We start from the raw sequence: 23,105 nt of genomic DNA on the forward strand, positions 1-23,105 counted from the left end.
AACGCATCACTACCTTAAAACAATTCTCTTTGTGTTTTATCATTTACTTTCATTTTATATATTGATTTATTAATAGGCAAATTTACTCTTTCCAGTAGCTGATCTTTCTTTCTGTATTTCGTATTACCTTGTGTTACTTCTTCCAGTTGAAGACCATATTCATTGGAGCTAGAATTTTAAGTCAGTGACCCTTGTGGGCTTGTTCCATATGAATGGGGTTCATCTTTTGGATAATAATAATAATAATAATAATAATAATAATAATAATAATAATAATAGAAAGTGTGAAGTATGGCTGCCGAAATCCCTTTGCTCTATAGAAGTTTCGTGAACATTAGTTTATCCGTTCTTGAGTCTATTTTAATACACGAAGAGGCGGACATCGGAGAGATTATATTCTTAAGCAGCAGTGAGTCATCTTAACAAAAAGACAGACTGAGGGAGGGAGGGAGGGAGGGAGGTGGAGAGATTGTAAGAGTGCTGATATACAGATATAAAGTGACGACATCGCGGAGAAAGCAGCAGACATTATTTGCATATTTAAAAAACAGGAATCACCAGAGAGGCGGAGAGAGAGAGACTCCCAAACATATCTGAGTAACTGTGTGAGAAATAACTTGTGAAAGATAAAACTTGGTTCCTTTCATGAATCCTAAATGACTCCATTGTCCCGACGTCTGTGACGAGATTCGTCTCCTTGTGACTCTGTCTAGTGGGCGGGATTAGTATTTCAGAGATGATTAAATATATTAATCAAAATTGAGGCTTTGTATTGGCTTTAGGACTAATGTTCATTGGAATTTAGTTAAAGTCTCAAAATTATCGGAATGGGGTGGAGAAGAATTAACGATTCGTGCTGATTCATCGAACAGGCTTTTGAAGTATTGAACCAGTTTCATTTTTAGTCTGTAAAGGAATTTTATATGATAAATGAAGGCAATGATAGTAATGACCCAAATTTAGGTCATTAGAACATAACCAGTAAGGATTTAGGCACAAGGTTGATTGGAATTGAGTTTTAGTGTGGGTATTCCCATAAGTTGTAGGATAAGGATATAGTACTGATCAGAAAATAGTTTTGTTCTGAAGATGGTGATTATATAATTGATAAATACGTAGGATTGATGTAGTGTATCCGAATATTGATATTCTAGACAAATATTAAACGATAGGAATTTCAGCTTAGTGTAGAAATTGATTCATGTTTAACTTTAGTCAGGAGATAAACGCGGTATAATAACGTTCAGAAGATATGTATTGATCTGGAATTAAGCCTAGTATAAATCCAAAAGCTTTGGGGCAACATGAACATAGCAGCAGTTATCGAATACACTTTCAAAAAATGTATCATGACAAGAGTGTCTGTGGGCAAAAATCGCCGAATGCTCTCGTGTCTCCTTCCGAAAAAATCCACGAAGCCTTCATTTCTCACAGCAACATGTGAATTGCCCACCCGAATTCGAGGAGTACCGTTGAAAAATTAATTCCCCACGAGTTTCCTGGAATCACTCTTGGCCGATCAGTCATCTTTATGATAATCTGAAAACAATGAGTAGTACTGTTGGATACACTAGATACTCCAGAGTAGTCATAGCTGATTAGTCACTCTTGCTCTACCCCGAAAAGACAGAGGAATATTGTAGGATGGTCTGTTTACCTTGAGCTCTCGATTCACTATAGAAGTAGGCTACTCTTGGCTGATTAGTCACCTCTGTACCTCTCTATCATCTCTTGGCCAGTCAGTTACCTTTTCCGCCCTAAAAACCCAGGGGATTATCAATTGCCTTTGAGCACTTTAGAAGTATGCTTAACAAGTCAGTCAACTTTTTGTTCCTCCAAATACCAAAAGGAATGCAGTAGAATGATCTGTCACTCTTGGTCAGTAGAATCACCAGAAAAATACTCTTGTGCTTCCCTAAAACATTAAGGAGTACTTTAGGACAAAATGTCGCCCTTCAGTTCCCCAGATACACCAGAGTATTCTGGGCCAGTCAGTCACCCCTCAAATAACTAGAGTACCCATGCACACCCCAAAAAACTCGGAGGAATTATGTAGAATGATCAGTCGCCCTTGTGATCCCAGGAATCACCAAAGTACTGCTCTTCATGCTCCCATATAACCCGGATGAGTGCTATAGAATGATCAGTAGCCCTTGAGCTCTGTCGAATCACAGTAGAAGTACATTGTTGATGCCTAGGATTTTAGAGACAACTGATCATCCTGCAAAATTCTCCTTGAGTTTTTAGGGTAACATATCAGCCAAGAGTACTTCTCTAGTGATTCGATGGATCTCATTTGCAACAGATCATCTCATGTCATTCATCTGGGATTTTGTGGGGGGGGAGAACAAAGGTGACTGATCACCCAATACTACTCTGGTGTTGTTAGGGAGCTGAAGCAAAACTGATTGTCCTAAGATGCTCCATGATGTTTTCTAGGGGAGTAAAGGGGTGACTAATCATCTAAGAGTTTTCTGGTGGTTCTACTGAGCTCAAGGATGACCGATAATTTTACAGCACTCCTCTTGGCGTTTTGAGGGCGCTCACAATTGAATGATTGGTTCCCAAGATCATGGGGCGACAGATCACCGTATAGAATTCCTTGAGTTTATTGGTCATGAGAGTACTTCTCTAAAGGTTTTAGAGAGCTCAGTGATGTTAAACCATCCCACGGCAATTTTATGCCCTAAGATACTCTGATGTTTTCAAGGAAACAAAAGGGTGACTGATTGACCTAGAGTAACTTTTAGGCGATTCAGTGGACCTGAAGGGTGACTCATCATTCTGCAACACTCTTTTAGGTATTTTGGGGAGCACAAAGTTGACTGACCTGCCAAGTAAACTTTAATGTGATTGTAAGGATCTCAAGGGCAACTGATTGTCTTACAGCAATCTTCTGGTCTTCTAGGAGACCAAAAGGGCTACTGATCAACAAAGAGTACTTCTCTTGCAATTCCTAGAATCTGAAGGGTGATGTACATCCTCCAGAATTCTTTTTGAAATGGAGGGGCGGGGGGCACAGTGGTACCTAATCAACCGATAGTACTTCTCCAGTAATTTAAGGAAGCTCAAGGGCAGCAGACAACCCTACAGCATTCCTCTTGATTTTTATGGAGAATAAGGGTTATCGATTGACCCAGACTACTTAAGTATTTCTGTTGAGTTGAAGGGCGACTGATTGCCCTACATACTGAGTTTTTAGGGGTGCAAGGGCGTCCAACCAGCCAAGAGTACTTGCAAGTGGAGAACAAGGATGACTAATTAGCCTAGAATAATTTTGTGTTGCTAGGGAGTTGAAAAGCAGGTCATTATCCTGAAGGATTCCTTGATATTTTCTGAGAGCACCGGGGTGACTGATCAGTGAAGAGCACTTTTCTGGTGATTCTGCAGAGCTCAAGGGTGACTGAGATATTCTACATACTCCTCTTGGTATTTGAGGGAGTATAAATTTGACTGATCAGTCAAGTATGCTTTTAACCTAATTTTAGGTAGCTCAGTTACAACTGATAATCTTACTGCATTTCTCTGAGTTTTCAGGGGACCATTAAGAGCATAACTCTGATGATTCCTAGGGTCACAAGAGTTACTGACCACTCTACAGAGTTCCTTTTGGACTTTAAGGTGACCAGTGGTAACTAATTAGCCAAGAGTAATGCTCTAGCAATTCTCGGGAGCTCAGGGGAGACTCCTTCCTACATCATTCCTCTGGATTTTCTGAGGAGAACAAAGGTGAGTGACCGGCCAAGACTACTCTCGTGTTTCCAGGGAGCTCAAGAGTGGCCAGTTATCCTACAGCACTCGTCAGTGTTTTCAGAGGAGCACTATGGTGACTGATTAGTTAAAAATACTTTTCTGGTGATTCCTAAAGTACGATAATGACTGATCTTCCTGCAGAATTCCTGTAGATTTTTGGGAAGGCACAGACTACTCAATCGGCCAAGAGTACTTACTTCTCTAGTTATTTTAAAGAGTTCAAGGACGGAAAAAATCTTACGTCATTCTTTAGAGTTTTCAGGGGAGAAAAAGGATATTTCTAGGGAGTTGAAGGGTGACAGGTTGTTCTGAAATACTCCTCAGAATCTCAGCGGTTTTTAAAGGGCGCACAGGGGTTACTAATTGACCAAGATTATTTTTCTGGTGATTCTACTAAGGTCAAGGTGACTGTTCTTTCTAACTAACCCCTTGACCCTCCATCTTATCGTAATCTCCCTCCCACCTTTGTCCACTGCAACCTCCCCCCACCATCCAGCTTAATATCCCAGTCCTCCTACCACCTGTGTCCACCTGTCCACCTCACCCTGTCTGGCTTTCATCTTAATCTCCCCTTGCTCCTCCTTCCCCTTTCCCTCCCACCCCTGTCTGCCTCGACCCCTGACCACCCTCTATCTTAATCATCAATTCCTTTACCCACTTCCACCCCTCAACCCTCCATCCTAATTTCCCCTTCCTTCTCCATCCCCTGACCCTCCCACTCCTGAACACCTCAACCCCTCCGCATTTCATCCTAATTTCCTTTACTCCTCCATCTCCCTGTCCCTACTACCCTTGTCCACCGCAACCCCCACCCCCTTGCCACGCTCTAATCTTCCATTCCTCAACCACTTCAACCCGTCGAACCTCCATTTTAATTCCTCCTCCATTCCACGACCCTATCACCCCTTTCCACCTCAGCCCCTCCGCCTGTCATCTTAATATCCTATTTCTCCTCTCTGTCCTCCCCCCCACCCCGCACCCCGGTCTACCATAATCTGTCCTCTCTTCCTTTTCCCTTCCCACCCTTGTCAACCTCAATCCGTCGACCTTCCAAATTAATCTGCCCATCCTCCACTATCCCCTTGCCCTCCAACCCCTTCCATTCAACCCCTCGACCCTCCATCTAAATCTCTCCATCCCCCTCCCTATTCTTTTCCCACCTCCTCGTCCCTCCCCTTATTCCTTCCACATAGTACTTCCCCCACTGGTTATAGCTTGTAAGAACAATGATGAACGACCGCAGACCGAAATCACTCCACAGTTTCCTCGCCATTTACGACGTGTCTTATGGTCATGGTGAAAGAAGTCTTTTCCCTTATTGCCATAGAATGCCGTAGAACAATAGTTACCTCACAACGGCTCTTTTGTGTTTGCGTGTTTAGTTGTGTGTTCTGTTTTTGCCATCTTCGAGAACTTTATGGGCGACTCATCCCATTATATACCAATAATTTTCCCATTTTAGTCTTGCTTTGCTTGCATCTAAAAGGGGAAGCCCTCTGTGAACTTAGAGTTGGTTTTTTGGTTGAGATTTAAAAAAAAAAAAAAGAACGTCTGGTTTGGTTTCCAAATTTTAGTTCGTTAAGATTTTTCGTTTAGTTTTACCATGTTAACAAGGTTTTCGACACACCCTGAGAGAGATTGCTTGTGTTATTTCTTTCAGTTATGGAGGATAGCTCAAAAAACCTTTTAGAATATCCAGTGTTTTTCGTCTTCCGATTTCGTTGTCATATATTAAAAGTTCTTGGTCCGTTTTGATATTTATGCGATGTAAAGTATTTATTTGTTGACTGATTTTCTTCCTGTACGTTTCGTTTTGTTACAGAAAACATTTCGTTGCAGATTTCGTCTGATTCGATGTTTTTCTCTCAAGAAAAATAATAATAAAAAAGTTTAGACCTAGATTGACAACATGTCATTCTCACGGTCAATATGTCAAGCTGTCTTTCAAAAACTTTCATTGACTTTTACGAAAAAGAAATACTAATGTAGCTCCAGAATTCTACAATCAATATGCGCTTATTTTAAACAGTTTTTGAAAAATTATCATTTTATCTATTTTACAAACTAGAATATTACGGTATCTCTCTCAGATACCAATAATTGTGTAAAGAAATAGCATAACGCCAGGATGCTTTTATAGTATGATAGAAGTAAGGAAATATTCTTTCACAATACTAGAATGTATTATTACAAGGCTTAATATTATGTGGGTAAAAGTCACTTCAAACTTGCCCTTTGTGAGATTAAATTATTCAAATTCATAAACCTGGTTCCACAGAACTATCTCTTTTGAGTGATGTAATTTCTTTGCTTAATCTTAATTACTAAAGACATAAGATTATATTATCCGTAACTATTATGAATGATACTGTCATATTTGAGATGTTTTCCTATTGTTTCCCTTGTTGAGAGAAGTGAATCAAAACCCACTTAATGCGATCAACTATTCTCATCCGCTGTGTCCTGTCCTGGAACTTCAATTTACTCTTTAGAGATAATCGTCCCTGGTTGCTTATACCTTGGAATTTTCTGCATGTTCCCGTTGGTGATTGATTCTTACATTTTCGTTTCCTTTAAAAGACTTGTCAGCTGATTCCTCTATATGAAAATCACTTTGTATTCTTGCCTCTTCTTTTCTCTTGTAGTCTGTAGCGTGATCAGGACTTTTAAGTAGGCAGCCGGTTCTGTTATGTTAGTAATAGAAATTATAAGTGTGCCTTTGTTAGATGCATTACTTGATACTTAAATTTCCGGCCCTCAGTGTGAACCATTGCTTGCACATTATGATTAAGGTTTGTTACAAGTTTCCGTAACGCGGAGGTGAGTGGCACAGTGTTTGCAAGGATCGACCTATTTCTGTTGAAGCTCTGTTTTGACATTGATTCGGTAGACCGAGGATGGCGGTGTAAGTAACTGTTGCTTGAGTTATCTTTGTGACCACCCCTTTTATATAGAAAAAGTGTATAAATGGATTATATATATATATATATATATATATATATATATATATATATATATAAATATAAATATATATATGAATGTATGTGTATATATATCACAAACATGTATATATATATATATATATATATATATATATATATATATATATATATATATATATATATATTATTGTGTGTATGTGCGTGTGTGCGCAGCACACCCTCTGGATACAGCTATTAAAAGCAAAAGTGAAAAAATATTTATACGTCGTGATGAAAATAGTGAATATATCATATCAGAGGAGATCATAAATTTACTTTTCAGTAATTTTTGCTAGTTTCACTGATCATCGTTGGTTTTCTAATAGAAATTTTTGAAGTTAAATACCACCCTATTTTTTCACTTTTAAGAAATTATTACGCTGTTCAATTTGTCACGGCAATGACAACAACTGTTCAGTAATGAACGTCACGAACATAACGCGTAGGAGTTTATCGGTAATGTTATAATTATTTCCACCAAAGAGGACATGTCTTTAGTTCAGATTGTTTGTCTCTTAGCAGGATTACGTGGAGACCAACGTGCGTACTTTGGTGTAACTTAGTGAAGACAGTTGTTTGGTATTCCTCTCCTGATGGTCAACTTTTAGTGGGTTTTGATGGAAATTATAACGACATTTTTCGCTATAGAAACCATGCCAATTTCCATCAGTTTTCACCGAAATTTTATCATTTCGAAGAAAGCAACCCAGTGAATCAATCCAACAGATTTCATTAAATTTCGATCATGCGCTTTCCAGATATTTTGTTAAAACACAGACAACGCGGACAGACATGGCTAAAAGTGAGTGTGTTAATTACTTTATTGTGACTTTATTATTCGTTTTTTATTTAAGGTTTCTTAAAGAATCCGTAGAAGTAATTATATGGAATGTTTTCATTATTTTCATCAGGTCAGATTTCTTTAGTGGTACCCATTTATCTTCTAACAGTTGCCATACATTGGCTTCTGTATTTAACATAGTACCCATATATCTTCCAAAAGTTGCCATATATTGCAAATGCTTCTATAGTTAACAAACAAACAAACAAACAAATAAACTTTATTCACCCACCTGGGTTGCCACTTCTGTCGAACCTGAGGCCGCACTGAAAAGAACAGTAATACTTTCAAGACTTCTGCGTTTATCATTCAGCGCCGAGAACGCATCCATTTATTCTGTATAATTTCACATTCTTGTCGTACTATCTTGCATCAATGCAAAGTTTCTTTTGTTTAATGAAAAAAGTGTATAACTTTTTTCTGGTTAATATACAAATCTCCTTTAGATATATGTCTGTAATATGTCATTTCATGACATAAACATAAGTCCGCTATCAGATGCGCATGATGAGTGAGAGATGGAAGGGTTAGAGAGAGAGAGTGAAAAAAAAACCTTAATTAAGTCCTCATATCATGAATGAATGGGCCGAACATTGAAGGAAGATTCAAAAGCTTCTTTCATGCGGAGCTCAAGATTGCGATTTTGTCATGTTTCTCATTTATTTAGGAGTTCCGGATTACGGTATTATTATTATTATTATTATTATTATTATTATTATTATTATTATTAGTACGAGGCTGCTTGCGCGCGTTGGAACCCAGGTCTGCTATCTCCCCTACCCTCTCGATCCCCTACCTACCCTGCCCCCACCCGGGGCGGACAAACATGTTTGCAGGAGGAGGGTGGATGACCCTCCCGTTCCACACGGGGCGGACAAACCAGTGTGTAGGGGTGGGTGGCTGTGTCATGTCTCTTACTGTCACCCGGGGAGGCCAAACAAGATCAGATTCTCTTGGATTGTATTATTATTATTATTATTATTATTATTATTATTATTATTATTATTATTATTATTATTATTATTGAGATGAATTTGATTACATATAGAACCCACAATAGTTTTGTATTTTAGAGACTTTTCGATTCTGTCTATTATTATTATTATTATTATTATTATTATTATTATTATTATTATTATTAAATACTGAGATGAATGTAATAATGCGTGGATGCTATAACAACATCGTACTTTAGGGACGTTTCGACTCAGTCTCGAGTTATTTGTGCTCTTTTGAAAAGGAAAGTTGCAAAGCTGCATACAGAGATATAAAACTGAACCAACAGTATATAATGAATTTAACTTTGGAAACTGAAAAATAATAAAACGGGCAAACTACCAACTAAACAAAATGGTAAAGCCCAGCAATTGAAAGAGAGCCAACAGAGAATAGAGCAAGTTGCAGATGACAATAAATAAAAAAAAAATACAAATACACACAGCAGACTAGAAAGGTTTTATAAGGCAGTGAAAATTTTCGAACAAATTAAAATTGATAAAACAGGATTTATAAAGAATAAGATCAAAATGCGGTACTGGGAGGTGGAACTTTAGAAGACTCAATTCCTGTCATGGAGAGGGTGGATTTGGTTGAGATCCAAAGAAGTGGGTGAGTTTCAGTTTTATTTATAAGATCAAGCTACGTAGCTCAGTTTTATTTATAAGATCAAACTACGTAAATCGACTACCGTTCATGATGGGTAGTCGAAGACCCAACGATACCCACTTATACTCTTTTTCGCCAGTGGCCTAGTTCTTCATTAGAGGGGTGGGTAGAGCTCTCGGCTAGCACGCTGTTGGCCCAGCGTTCGACTCTCCGACCAGCCAATGAAGAATTAGAGGAATTAATTTCTAGTGATAGAAATTCATTTCTCGTCATAAAGTGGTTCGGATTCCACAATAAGCTGTAGGTCCCGTTGCTAGGTAACCAAGTGGTTCTTAGCCACGTAAAATAAGTCTAATCCTTCGGGCCAGCCCAAGGAGAGCTGTTAATCAGCTCAGTGGTCTGGTTAAACTAAGATATACTTCACTTTTTCGCCAGTGGCAATTATCCTTTTGTGCTTTCATCCTGGACGTCATCTCAGGAGTGTTTCATTCAGGACTTCACCCTCATGACCCGATCCTTGTCTCTTGGGCTGTCGTCCTGGACTTCCGTCTTTTAGACGACAGCCCAATTTCCAGGATTTTGCCTTCAGGGTTTTTGTTCCAGGCTGTCGTCCCAGTCTGTGCTTTCAGGCATTGTTTCCTGGGTTGACGTCCCAGCTTTCAGGACTTTATTTCTAAGGCCGTCCTCGTGGATTTTGTCCCCTTGGACTTCACCTTCGAAGCTTAGGACCCAGGACTTTGGCTCCTGGATTGTCCCATGCTTTGCTTGCAGGTCTGTCGCCAGTATGACAACTTTAGTATGAAGAAATAAATGTTACTTTCGAGCTAATTCATCTGCCGTGTGAGATTAAGTTTTCTATATTACGGTAGAACTTCGGTTTCATAATGTGGAGGTCAGTTTTAGTATCAGCAAAACATGGTTAAGATTTCTTTATAAGTAGCTTCGATCATATCCTTTACGTACATTATTATAAGCAGTTGCTTGTTTCCTCGCATCTGTACATTTTTTAAGTAAGCTAATTGTATGTTAACACAACATTAAATGGAAGACAGGCATTCTCCGAAAAATCGACTAAATTAGTGTTAAGGCAAATTATGTCATTTTGCACGAGCCCAAGTTTTCCTGCGTTTGAGTTCGCTCTGTCGGCTTGTTTTAACTTTTCTTGCAGTTTTACAGACCCCTGTATAGATGGCTGTTTATGCAAACGACTGTTTTTCTAGTCAGCATGTCTCTCAATATACAGTACCTCTTGAGTGTCTGACAGTGGTACGTTTTATGCACAAGTTACATTATCAAAATGGAATGATCATAGGAAAGAACATGGTAATCATGCATTACATTGTTTTTCAATAGTTTTTGTATAATCCTTTTTATTTTTCTTATAAAGTATTAAATTGATGTTTCAGTGCCTTATGTAAGTAATGAAACTTTTGACACTTGATCTTACCCTAACTCAAACCACTACATACAAGCATCAAAAATTACATTTTAAGTTTGTAAACTGGCAAGAGAGGGGATTCTAGGAGTTGCTATCCTGTTTTGTTTTGGAAATATGCCCTACCAAAACTTGTCTCTGAAAATTAAGTGGGTTCCACAAGAAGTTTGTTACTGGTTTGGCTCAACTCCCACGGGCGTGTGAGTCATTGCATATTGTTCCCGTCAAAATCTAACTTTCCGTCGTCTAGAATTCCTCATAGGTTTTTATACATATTAAACATTGCTATTGAGGACAGTCTCTACTCTTTGTTGTTTTTCTTCTTTCTTTTTGTCACGACGTGGCTATTTCAGGGTATTTAGTCCGAATGTGGTAAGTTTAAAAATTAAATTAAAATCCTTTAGTGAATTGACGATTATATTACTTATATCTGCTTCCGTGTTTGGAAATCATGATGCATCCATTCCTTTATTTATCTGGTGCGTATTGCCCCATTTAAGCGCACTCTGTTTGTTTTGCGTTAATTTCTATCATGATAATGTACTTTCATGGGTATTCTGTCCACGCCCACTTGTATTTTAATATTTTAAAACATAATTTATTCGCTTTTATTTTAAAGTGATATATTCAAATTATGTACAACACAGTACTCGTAGCATGTCAGAATCATTTAATTTACCGTCACAGAATGCTTTGTCTCTGATTTTGTCGAATAATCTCTAAAATCCTTACTCCTTAATTAATAGTCATTCCTCATTGAAGAAGTGTTTTATGGAATGTCTTTTAAATTTGTATATTTGGATTTGTTCTGATGGATGGTTTTTAGAGCACTTTGATTATTTCATTCGCTCTGAATTCCAGTCATGTTGGTATTTTCATGACGTGTACTCATTCACAGGAGAGTTTCTATAAAAAATCTTATTTTTACCATAGCGTGCTCCAAGGTCCATTGTTGTTGGATTCAGTTTTTTTAATATTCAGTATTTGTTTAGAACTTTGTAATGTACGTATTTTTTGTTCTCAGTAACTAAATGCGGAAGACAGGTTAGGTTTTTACAGTCGGATCGGAGAGGCGGCTAACAATCTTGTTTTCTACTTTGGATGATTTGGAGTTGCTGGAAGTAAAAAACCAACTTAAATTTTGTATTGTCATAAAATTTACGTTTGTGTTGACGCATTTCAAGTACACTGACGAGTCATTTTTGTGCACACTGACAAGTACTGTCAATTTTGTGTGTGTGTGTTGGGGGGGTGGGCAGAAAAACGTCGCCATTACAGCAGTCGATTTTTCTTCTTTCAGGAAAGAAAATAGCAAATTAACGCTGTGAAATTCTACGGATATCTTTACCCATATTTCACTTACCTTGCTTTAATACTGCGGTGGATTCAAAATTATATCCAACAGTTGCTTTCATATTTATTAAATTGAATAACTTGAACTAGACCTAACTGCATAATAACTCGCGTTTATGATCTTTTAGTAGTTTTAATGAATTAAATCTCATTTGAAGAGATTACCTTAATGGCAGATTATTGATAGCTAGTAAAATATCAAGTTTCTTCTGTATTAGTTAAGTTTGTATGAAAACTTGTTTTCAATCCAACTGTGTTATATATATATATATATATATATATATATATATATATATATATATATATATATATATATATATATATATATATATATATATATATATATATATATATATTATATTATCTTCTCTTTACAAATAGAAGGCTTAGAATAAGTATTTCTAAAGGAGAACTCAAATGCGTTATTCAAAATGGAATAAAATATAACTTTAAATATATGAAATGTTGATGTAGGATACGTAAAAGTGACGAATATGGAGTATATAATTAGTTACCTCGGCTTACAAGAATGATAAGGTTAAATAATTAACGGTCGAAAGAACAACATTTTTTGTATCGTTTCATGCGACTTCACACACACACACACACACACACACACACACACACATATATATATATATATATATATATATATATATATATATATATATATATATATATATATATATATATATATATATATATATATATATATATATATATATATATATATATATATATGTATGTACAAAGTTTTTAACAAGGTAATATAGTAATATATTTTGAAATGGTTCAGAAAAGAAGTAAGAAGCATATGAAATATTTAAATTAATTAATAAGGAGTTGAAGATACCATGTAAAATTAATATTATACAATAATTATATAAATTATTATATAAGAATGGTTGTATGATGTTATATAAGAATAAGCACTTGAGCACATCGGTAAAAAAACTGGATGTTTATAATGTAAGTATTCTTACCAGGGAATTTAAGTAGATAAGGAAAGGAATTAGAATGACCAGTGAAAATAAAAAAAATAGACGTCGGTATGACATGAAATCAGGGTAAAAAAAAATCCAAGATTTGTTTTCTATTCAAAGACTAAATTGTTTTAATGAAAATGCTGTAATGATACAGCGGTAGACAGCAGACTAATCTTAATAAAACTGTACTTTTACTTCGACCCTGTATTCAGATCAATGAAAGAATGAAGAAAACAGAGAAATAAAGGAAGAGACTGAGGAAAAATAAGAGAAAACGTTGTTAACAAATAAAGAGGTCCAAAACGTTATCGTGAAAAAGCCATAAACATTACTTACCTTGAGACTTCATGGAAACGTTACTTACCCTGAGATTCGATGCGACGATCGCAGCCTTCATCTTGTCACGGGACGATTTTGATCGCTACCTTCGACAACGTTATACTCGAAGTTCATTAAAACACACTTTGTCAATTGAAGTGTCTTCTCTTCCTACCTAGTCTTTAGAGTCTTACTGTAAATATTTGAACTTGGGCAAAAAAAAATGATCAGTGAAATGTGTGAGCTTGGAACAAATGGTGCTAATTATTAGTAACATGGTGCAAAGCACTCTCTCTCTCTCTCTCTCTCTCTCTCTCTCTCTCTCTCTCTATATATATATATATATATATATATATATATATATATATATATATATATATATATATATATATATATATATATACGCACGCTTAAATTGGTTTCGGAATACTTCTTTAGAGTCCATAGATTAATCGATTTTGACAAGACATTTGTAATAAACTTACTCGTATCGTGACACCCTTCACAGCCTTCTCATACTTTAAATCATTTGCCGTTATTATTCCTCATTAGGAAGTTTTTTCCCATCCTATGGATCAAAAGGTCATTGTCTAATTCCATTAATTAAATTCTCTCTTCGTCTTCTCTCAACGTTATTTTATTAGGCGTATGGAAGATTAAAATCATGAATTCATCTCGTCGGTTGCCTTTTGACACTCATAAACTCAATAAATATATTTTCTTTGGAAGTTTCTGACCTTCATGTTCATGGAATGATATAGCTTTTCTTCCCTTTTTCCTACTTCAGTTATGAGTGTGTTGTATTACAAATGGATTAATGTTTCCTCCTTCCGTCAAATCCTTCATTTTATTTCTGTTTCATTATTGCGTTGCAACATTTCTACTCGTGACTGGCATTTGTCTCGAAGCATGTTAACTTCGTTACTTTACCATCTTTAGTTTTACTACTGTCCATTTCCGAGGTTTCAGCCTCTTCTTCTTCTTCTTCTTCTTCTTCTTCTTCTTCTTCTTCTTCTTCTTCTTCTTCTTCTTCTTCTTCTTCTTCTTCTTCTTCTTGCTGAATGGTATTTTCATAATGCAAAGAAATGTCCCCTGTTTTAAGCGTATCTTTCCACCACTTAACCTATCTCACCCCTATCTCATTTTGGACGTGCCCTCATAACCAATCTTACCCCTATCTTTTTCAGGATGTCCCCCCATCTATCAATCCCATGTCCTCCACTCTCTCCAAGTGTATTTAACTCTCATCTCGTACGTAGAACAAGGATTTTAAATAACCCTTCTTAAAATAGCTGGGTTCACCTTTCAGTTTTATTTTCGCTGGACAGAGATCGTTTGAAGGAGTTGTTTTTTTTTTTTCATCAGACGTTGCATTTGTTTTATAAGAAAACTAAAAGTGAATAACTTTTTACTCTTCCTCTTATTGTTTCTTTGTTAGGTGGTATGTCGTAGTTTTTGTGAAGGTTGGCTTTATTGCCGTTGGCGTGTAGTAATTAAAAACGATCTTTACTCATTTATATTTGATTGCTTAAATTAAAAATCAGACTCATTTGATCTCACGGCCAGCTGTGCTCTTTACAATATGTGGTTATTTATATTCTGTATTTTCTATTGCTTTCATAATTACAAGTAAAGACATATGAAAAGACTACTACTACTACTTGTGTTAATACTAATATTATCAACAATCATAATTATTTTATTAGTGTAGCTCCTTAAGATGTACATTATCCAAGTACTAAAGCATTCATATCGGTCTTGCATACATACATACATACGCACATACATACATACATACATACATATATATATATATATATATATATATATATATATATATATATATATATATATATATATATATGTGTGTGTGTGTGTGTGTGTGTGTGTGTGTGTGTGTGTGTCTGTGTATGTGTGCTTAGTTACCTGTTTATACATTTTTTCAACATAAATCCATTTTCCCCGACATGAGTGGCTTCAGAGAAAAAAAACCACAAGAATCCCTGCCACGATTATGCTTAGACTGCTAAATCTTGGAAGAAACCTTGGTGCAGAAAACTTTCGCAGCAATAATACCTTCGTATATCTACATTGAAGGCTCATCAGCAGCGCGTCACAGTACGCCATTCGGTCTTCTCTTACACATATTCAGGTACTTCTTCCATACTTCTTCTCCTCCCTCCGAACACTCAAGAACTATTCACATTTTTCACCAACTAATCGTTTTCCATTCTTTCTACAAGATTAGGCTATCTCAAGACTCGTACTTTCTTTCATATGCAGCGACAGTAACAATAAACTGTTACAATAATAGTGAATAACTACGAGAACCTAAACAACAGCGAGAAGGGGAGTCACAACCGGGCTCTGATCCACGCTTAATTTAATCTGTTCTTTCCTGGAAAATAGTGAATCTTTTAAAAGATCGTAAAAAGTCCATTTCATAGCACATAGACGGACGGGGGACAGAAACTGGGCCAAAGACTTTAACTCCTTACACATGCAATAATACTGAAAGCATTTTCACAGTTAAAGTCAGTGGTTAGAGAAGTCCACTCGTCAACAGAATGTATTCATTGTGTAATGTTATGAAAACCTCACATATCTTTCCTTTCTTTTGGCAAGCTACAAAAATTATGTTAGCCGCACGATAGATAGATGTATCTAGTTAGTAACCAAAGCTAGTTTTATAGTTTCCAGTTATAACTGATATCTGTAAAAGCTGTCGTGTAATCTCGCAAGGAATAGATTTACACAGCCTCCGCTCATAAGTGATATCCACAAAAGCTGTTAATTAAGCACAAAAAGAAATGTATAGTCTTCGCTTATATCGCACAACGAGTTGATATCTTTTGATATAAGATTATTTCATACCTTTAATATGTATATGCAGTATAACTAGTTCTCTGAGAAGCATAAAGTAAGCTAATATTTTCCTATATGTATATAGCTCATTAACGCTAACGTCTTTTATCACTTCCGGCATTAACAAGGTAATCTCTTGTTATAATCCGTACTTCATTTCATGCCGCGTAAATCACGGCATGATACTAGCTCTCTCTCTCTCTCTCTCTCTCTCTCTCTCTCTCTCTCTCTCTCTCTCTCTCTCTCTCTTGTTGAGTTTATAATGAGATCTTCGGCTTTCATATAATGGTAAGAGTTGATGTTCGATCTCTAAAGGCCTTTCGATGTTTGCAATTAAGAACATTCTCATGTTGTGTGTCATGTTCGGATACGTGAATACGGATACGATATCGGATAACTTTCGGATATCTTTTCACCTCATCATCTTCGTCTTTGATTACGCAAGTGTTGCTCTTGTTAAATAGTGTTTATTTGTTTATTTACCCCAGACACAGACTACGCAGTTTATAAACGGAAATAGTTTACGCAGCTTCTATAACATATTTACCCCTCTCTCTCTCTCTCTCTCTCTCTCTCTCTCTCTCTCTCTCTCTCTCTCTCTCTCTCTCTCTCTCTCTCTCTCTTAGACATACACACACACACACAAAACGAAAACACTTTGACATACACATTCACACTCACAAAATGTAAATGTATGTGTGTCAAAGTTTGTATATGTGCACGTATCTTTGTCGACCGCTTAGCTGAAACGACTACGTCACTAGTGGTAATCGTTACTTGTATTCATTTGTTATTGATGGTGGCAATTTGAATTAGTCCGTCTTCCTTTATGTAAGCTCAGTCATCACTTCCTTCCCAGTTCTCATTACGCCGAACGCCGCACCTCGCACTTCGAATGGAAGTGATATCCAGTTAGTGTGTCTGTCATTCTAAACTTAACAAACCAACCCATCAGTTAGCAGACCGTTGCAATACGCCTGTTTCCGGGTACCTTTAGCTTGTAGCTTTTGATTGTCACTCATACGCACACTAGGATCGACAGTGGGACGCTGAAAAAAAGAGTTGATAACGAGGAAGAGAGAAAAAGAGAGTGAGAGAGAGAAGAGAGACCACCCTCCACTCCACAATGTTAGCTGTACACTGATCGCGCTCAACAGGTGGTGATGGTGGTGGTGTTGTGGGAGGAGGAGGAGGAGGAGGAGGAGGAGGAAGAAGAGGAGGAGGAGGAGGAAGACGTGTGAGAATAAGAAAGAGGAAGAGAGAAGTTTCGTGAATTAAGGGGCAGTCTTCGAAAGGAGGAGGTGCATAGACTAGCTAACGCGAGGATACTGCGGGCAATCAGGTAGATGGATAGAAGGGAAGAGAGAGAGAGAGAGAGAGAGAGAGAGGCAGAGAAAAAACTGTTTCTCTCGCTCCAAGGTTAAGCTAAATTCGTTTACAAATAGTGTATTGAAAGACTTGTTGACAAACACTTCCCCCCCCCAAAAAAAAAAGTCTGCGTGAGAGAGAGAGAGAGAGAGAGAGAGAGAGAGAGAGAGAGAGAGAGAGAGAAGAAGAAGAAGGAGTGAGAGAATGTGTATGATAGCGAAAAAGAGTGCTAGAGGGAATGATACTGAGAGAAAAAAAAAGCTAGTGTGTGTATATGTGTGTGTGCGTGTGTCACCTGGTAACCATGGCAACCAGTGTCAACAGCCTCCCCTCTCCGCCTCGATTCCCCCTCACTGTCTGTGCCTCTTCTGCCCCTCAGTTCAGCCTCCAACTGTCTATGCTAGTGATCTGATTGTTATGGGGAGGTTGCAGTGGGGGAAGGTGGGGTTGAAAAGGCGGGGGGAGAGTCGGAGAAAGCAATAAAGGACACCTCAAGACGCAACTGACCAGATGAAAAGAAAAACCTGGGCGGCTCAAGTGTCGCTCTCAGACGGATAAGACAATATTGAGCCTCCCATATTTTCCCCTCACTACTACTACCACCACCACCCTTTCTCTCTCCCCCAAACCTAGGTTCCCCCTCCATGGGTTTTCCCCCCTCCCCCTTCCCCTCCGCCCCTGCTTTCCATCTCCTTTCCCCTCCCCTCTGTGCCTTCCCCTCCCACACCCTCATCCCAGACCATATCTTTGGCTGTGTGCGACTCCCACACAGCCATTTATTTTATTATTCCCAGCTTCTTTTGTTTCAGCTCTTAGTTTTGCTTGTTTTTGTCTGTTCTTTTTCACTTCCTGCGTTTTAATTAAGCGTTAGCACACATATATGTGTTTAGATGTATACATATATGAAAGTGCTAAAGTTTAGTTATATATATAACATATATAGTGTATATATTAAATTATCTCATATATATACATATGTACTGTATTTACAGTATATGTATGCATATATATATGTATATATATATATTTATATAATATATACAAACATACATATATATATATATATATATATATATATATATATATATATATATATATATATATATATATATATATATATATATATATATATATATATATATATATACTGTATACATATATGTATATATATATATATATATATATATATATATATATAAATATAAATATAAGACTTTAAGCAAAAAGAAAGGTAAATATATACCTGTATAACTTAAATGCGTAATTGGCGTTTGCTCGATTTTGTAATAGACTGAAGATGATGATGATGATAGTAATAACAAAGACGAAATAGAACCCGGAGGAGGAGGAAGAAGTAATACTTTCTAATAGTGATCCCGTAAAGGACTGATGTATTTCTTTGGTTCTCTTGCAGTCTGTAGTTAATAATAACGCCGAGAGCTGTGTCGGAGAGAGAGAGAGAGAGAGAGAGAGAGAGAGAGAATGAGAGATTGTTTCCATCAGAGAGAGAGAGAGAGAGAGAAGGAAGGACTACCTCTCTCTCTGATGCCAATGAAAATATTGTTTCCATCATGCGTTTGCTTTATTTCTCCTCTCTCTCTCTCTCTCTCTCCCATTTGATAGGTTAGAGAAGTCATATGGGAAGGACAGCTGCCGCTTGGAGACTACCTCTCTCTCTCTCTCTCTCTCTCTCTCTCTCTCTCTCTCTTCCTACCTCTCTACTGATGTCTTTCATAAAGCGTTTGAGCTTCTTTATTGTCTTCTCATTCGAGAATGTTTAAAATTGTATCGTCTAATATTGTGCTCTCCTCTCTCTCTCTCTCTCTCTCTCTCTCTCTCTCTCTCTCTTTCTTCTCTCTCTCTCTTCTCTCTAACTCTAATATCTCTCTCTCTCTCTCTCTCTCTCTCTCTCTCTCTCTCTCTGTCGTAACATCCATTTGATATTTGTATCATATAATGTTATCTTTCGCTGCTGTTCGAAGTAAACCTCTCTCTCTCTCTCTCTCTCTCTCTCTCTCTCTCTCTCTCTCTCTCTCTCTCTCTCTCTCTCTCTCTCTCTCTCTGTTTTAGATGTGAAGTAACACTTAAAAGAATATAATATATTTTCCTTAGACTTTCGCTTTTTCACTCTTGTGTTTTCTGGACTCATTGTGGCTCTTCCCTACCGAGACATAACTACTGATGTCTTTCAGAGGTTCAAAGCAATGACTCTTTTTTTTATATGTAAAATTCGAAATTTAAGTTTCAGACGGTAACTTTATTGTCTGCTTGCAATTATAATTCGAGAATGTTTTAAAATTTATTAAAACTTGAGCTAAAAATCTAGAAATAAAAAGTGTCAGTGGAGTTTACGAAAAATGCTGAAACGAAAATCATTAATCCCTGTTTGCTTTGAAGCCCCTCCCCCACCGTCCTCCCTTCTTTGTGGGCCTTCATTTGGTCCATCGGGCGCCCTATTTTTATCTGCCATTTAAAGTTTATCGTTTTCTTCAATGACCAACTCTTCATTGTCATAATTGCTCGTGAGAACTAAAAAAGAAAAAAAAATCAAGGCCTGTCACAATTGAATTTATCCCTACCGATAGATGCGACAGGTAGACAGCTCTTCGTAGGAAAGAAATTAATGGGATGTTGCGTGTCTCCGAGCATTGATTAGTCACGGGGCTCGGAAGCGTATCACATTTTTGTGAAGGGTTTTTTTTTTTTTTGTGGAGCGTACGGTTTTTCCTTTTGGAAATTTAAATAAACTGATGGTAGCAACTACCGTTCTTGATGGTTAAAATTGTGAATTTACCTCCACAGTTATAATGATAATGATGATGATGATACCTCAACGGAAATTTATCATTTTTGTTGTTCTTGTTACTTTGATTTTGTTATTTTCATTTTTCATGTATGCCGTCAGATCTTTTAACGTCGTTGACTGAATCTTAATTATTACTGACTTCACCGCAGATAATTAACGAGTTAGCACACGTGTGGGAGACGTTCCGGCCTCATCTAGACCTGTGTTTTTAGGAGAAGCTTCTGTATTTGACAGTCTGCGGAGGAAAAAGGGTTGTGGTGCCTCTCATCATTATCCTGTCCTCACTCGTGGAGGTAGATTAAATCGATCCAGTGGATAATTAGTTAATGTTCGGTGAATTCTTCCATTCGTAAACCTACCGGTACGGAAAGATTTTCAATTTTATTTTTGGTGTATAGGCTGGTTTTGTGCCAGCACGGGCTCCTGCAATCAATAATTCAACTGTAATCAATAATTCAATAAAGTGTTTAGTCAAGTGGCTCCCCTTATGTCCAGATATGAGAAATGAAAATCTAGTGAGCAGGTTCCGTTCTCAAGAGACACAATCTGGTAACTTAGTGTCAATTAGCGTTTGTGGGTTTTAGCTGTTTGTGTGTACAAAAGGAGACATATATATATATATATATATATATATATATATATATATATATATATATATATATATATATATATATTGTATATATATATATATGTGTGTGTGTGTGTGTGTGCATATGTATGTATATATGCATATATATATTATAGATATGAACACCACACGGATATATATATATATATATATATATATATATATATATATATACATGTATGCATGTGTGTGTTGAGATTCTGTATACATTTATGTACGTGGATAGGATATTACTTTGATCAGCCCTTATAAGAAGTCGCGTTTAAACACTCTCCATAAACATTTTTAAATAAATATGTGCTTATGGTCTTGACTGCGTCTGGAAGGCTTAACCTGCATCTTTGATTAGGTGTTTGACGGTATTTAAGCCGGATCTGGCGTGGGACTTTTTCATTTTGGGGGATTAGGAATGGATGGCGCTGGACCGTATTTTGCATCCGGGTGGGATGCTGTATCCCCACTGAGAGCAAAAGCGAACTTTAAATGCACATGTGATAAATAGTTTTCATAAACAAATGATATTGGCCTGCAAAATTAACAAATGTGAAACGTAACATTTTAAGTGAAATGCAGCTATTTAATATGTGCATCCTTCATACAAAAGCCTTCATGTGTTATAGTGGAAGCGCGTGAAATTATTGTAGGTGTATGTAATAAAAACGCCTTTTATATCCTCTTGTATAAAAAGTTTTTCGCAGAACGCTTATCACCTTTTTCCAGAGTGCCTTCATTGCCAATAATATAGACTTCACTTTTCAAAGGGTTACACGTCTCTTAGTCAGAGACACAAACGGTCGAAATTGCTTAGAAATAGCAAGCAGGACTACGTCTTAATGAACCTGTGTGGAAACCATCCTTGTGAAAATGTGTGTGGCAGGATTCTAATCTGTTTTTGGCACTTTTTTTTTACCACATAGTAGATAAGTCAGTGTTATTATGACCTGAGCTAGTACATAATTCGATGGACTTGAGGCCATGGCATTTCATCTTGTGTAAGAAATGTGTCCACCGTTTGTGTGTGTGTGTGTAAGAGAGATGAGGGGCTGACTGTGAGAAACATTTTTTGGCACTTTTCTACCACATAGTAGATAATTCAGTGTTATTATGACCTGAGCCAGTACACAATTCGATGGACTTTAGTCCATGGCATTTCATCTTGTGTAAACAATGCTGTGTCTACTGTGTGTGTGTGTGTGTGTGTGTGTGTAAGAGAGGTGAGGGGCTGACTGTGAAAAACATTTTCCACAAAAACAAAAATAAAGAAAATGAATAACCTCGTTCTTTTCGTCAACGCCTCCTTTGTTTCTGAACATAATACGGAGTACAACCTTGAGGAATAATTGCCTTGCTATTAACTCTCTCTCTCTCTCTCTCTCTCTCTCTCTCTCTCTCTCTCTCTCTCTCTCTCTCTCTCTCTCTCTCTCTCTCTCTCTGTTATACACCATTAGTCTATGTGGTTGCATTAATCTGTGTGTCCCCTTCATTTATTTTCGGCTCATAAATGTTGTCACAGTAATTACAGTAGATAGGATAAAGAAAATAATTATTGATATTTCTTTTACTTTTTATGCTTTTGCAGAAGGAGGCTCGATTATATCGCTCATTTGCCAGAAGAGCGACACAACTCAAAAATGTGTTTTTTGAGTTATTGATACGAGCGGACAGGCCGTTCTTTGTTCCATATTGTGGTAAAAACGTCTTGTTTGTATTTGTAATACTAACCGCTAGAGGTCATGACATGTCACTATTACACTATAGAGAGTATAGAGAGTGTTAAACTTTAATTGAGCAATATGTATCCTTTCATGTTTTGAATACTGAGAAATTAAGTAATTTGTATTTTTAGCTCAATAATCACCAGAATTGTCGTGAAAATATGAACCCACTAAAAATGTATTTATGTGCTATAAACTGATCCCGTTCAGGCGGATACCAAAGACAGAAAGTTATACAGAATATAAAAAAAAGTCTTTAACTTTTTTATTAATCTTTTAAGTGTTTTCCTTTTCTAGTTTTTGTCTTAATCTTTTAAGTGTTTTCCTTTTCTAGCTCTTGTGTTTTCGTCCTGGAAGTTAGAAACAATGGTTACCGAGTTTCACTTGTTCGTCTTATGAGTAAAATTAATGTTTTTAGCCATATTCTTTAATCCTCCTACGTCCTTCGCTC

The 23,105-nt window shown here is 36.9% G+C and overlaps 1 protein-coding gene across 1 annotated transcript in view; it reads right to left on the reverse strand.

Annotated features, from left to right (window-relative positions):
* The window catches only part of LOC136847386 (uncharacterized), a 508,750-nt gene extending 491,137 nt beyond the window's left edge, over positions 1 to 17,613 (reverse strand). Inside the window, exons 1-2 of the mRNA XM_067119022.1 lie at positions 17,129 to 17,613; positions 13,319 to 13,480 (exon numbers count right to left, since the gene is read on the reverse strand). Of these exons, the coding sequence (XP_066975123.1) occupies positions 13,319 to 13,351 (33 nt within the window). The 5' untranslated portion in view covers positions 13,352 to 13,480; positions 17,129 to 17,613. The remainder of the gene's footprint in view (positions 1 to 13,318; positions 13,481 to 17,128) is intronic.
* Between the last annotated feature and the right edge of the window lie 5,492 nt (positions 17,614 to 23,105).

This window comes from Macrobrachium rosenbergii, chromosome 16 (genome assembly GCF_040412425.1).
Source record: "Macrobrachium rosenbergii isolate ZJJX-2024 chromosome 16, ASM4041242v1, whole genome shotgun sequence".
Classification (NCBI taxonomy): Eukaryota; Metazoa; Arthropoda; class Malacostraca; order Decapoda; family Palaemonidae; genus Macrobrachium; species Macrobrachium rosenbergii.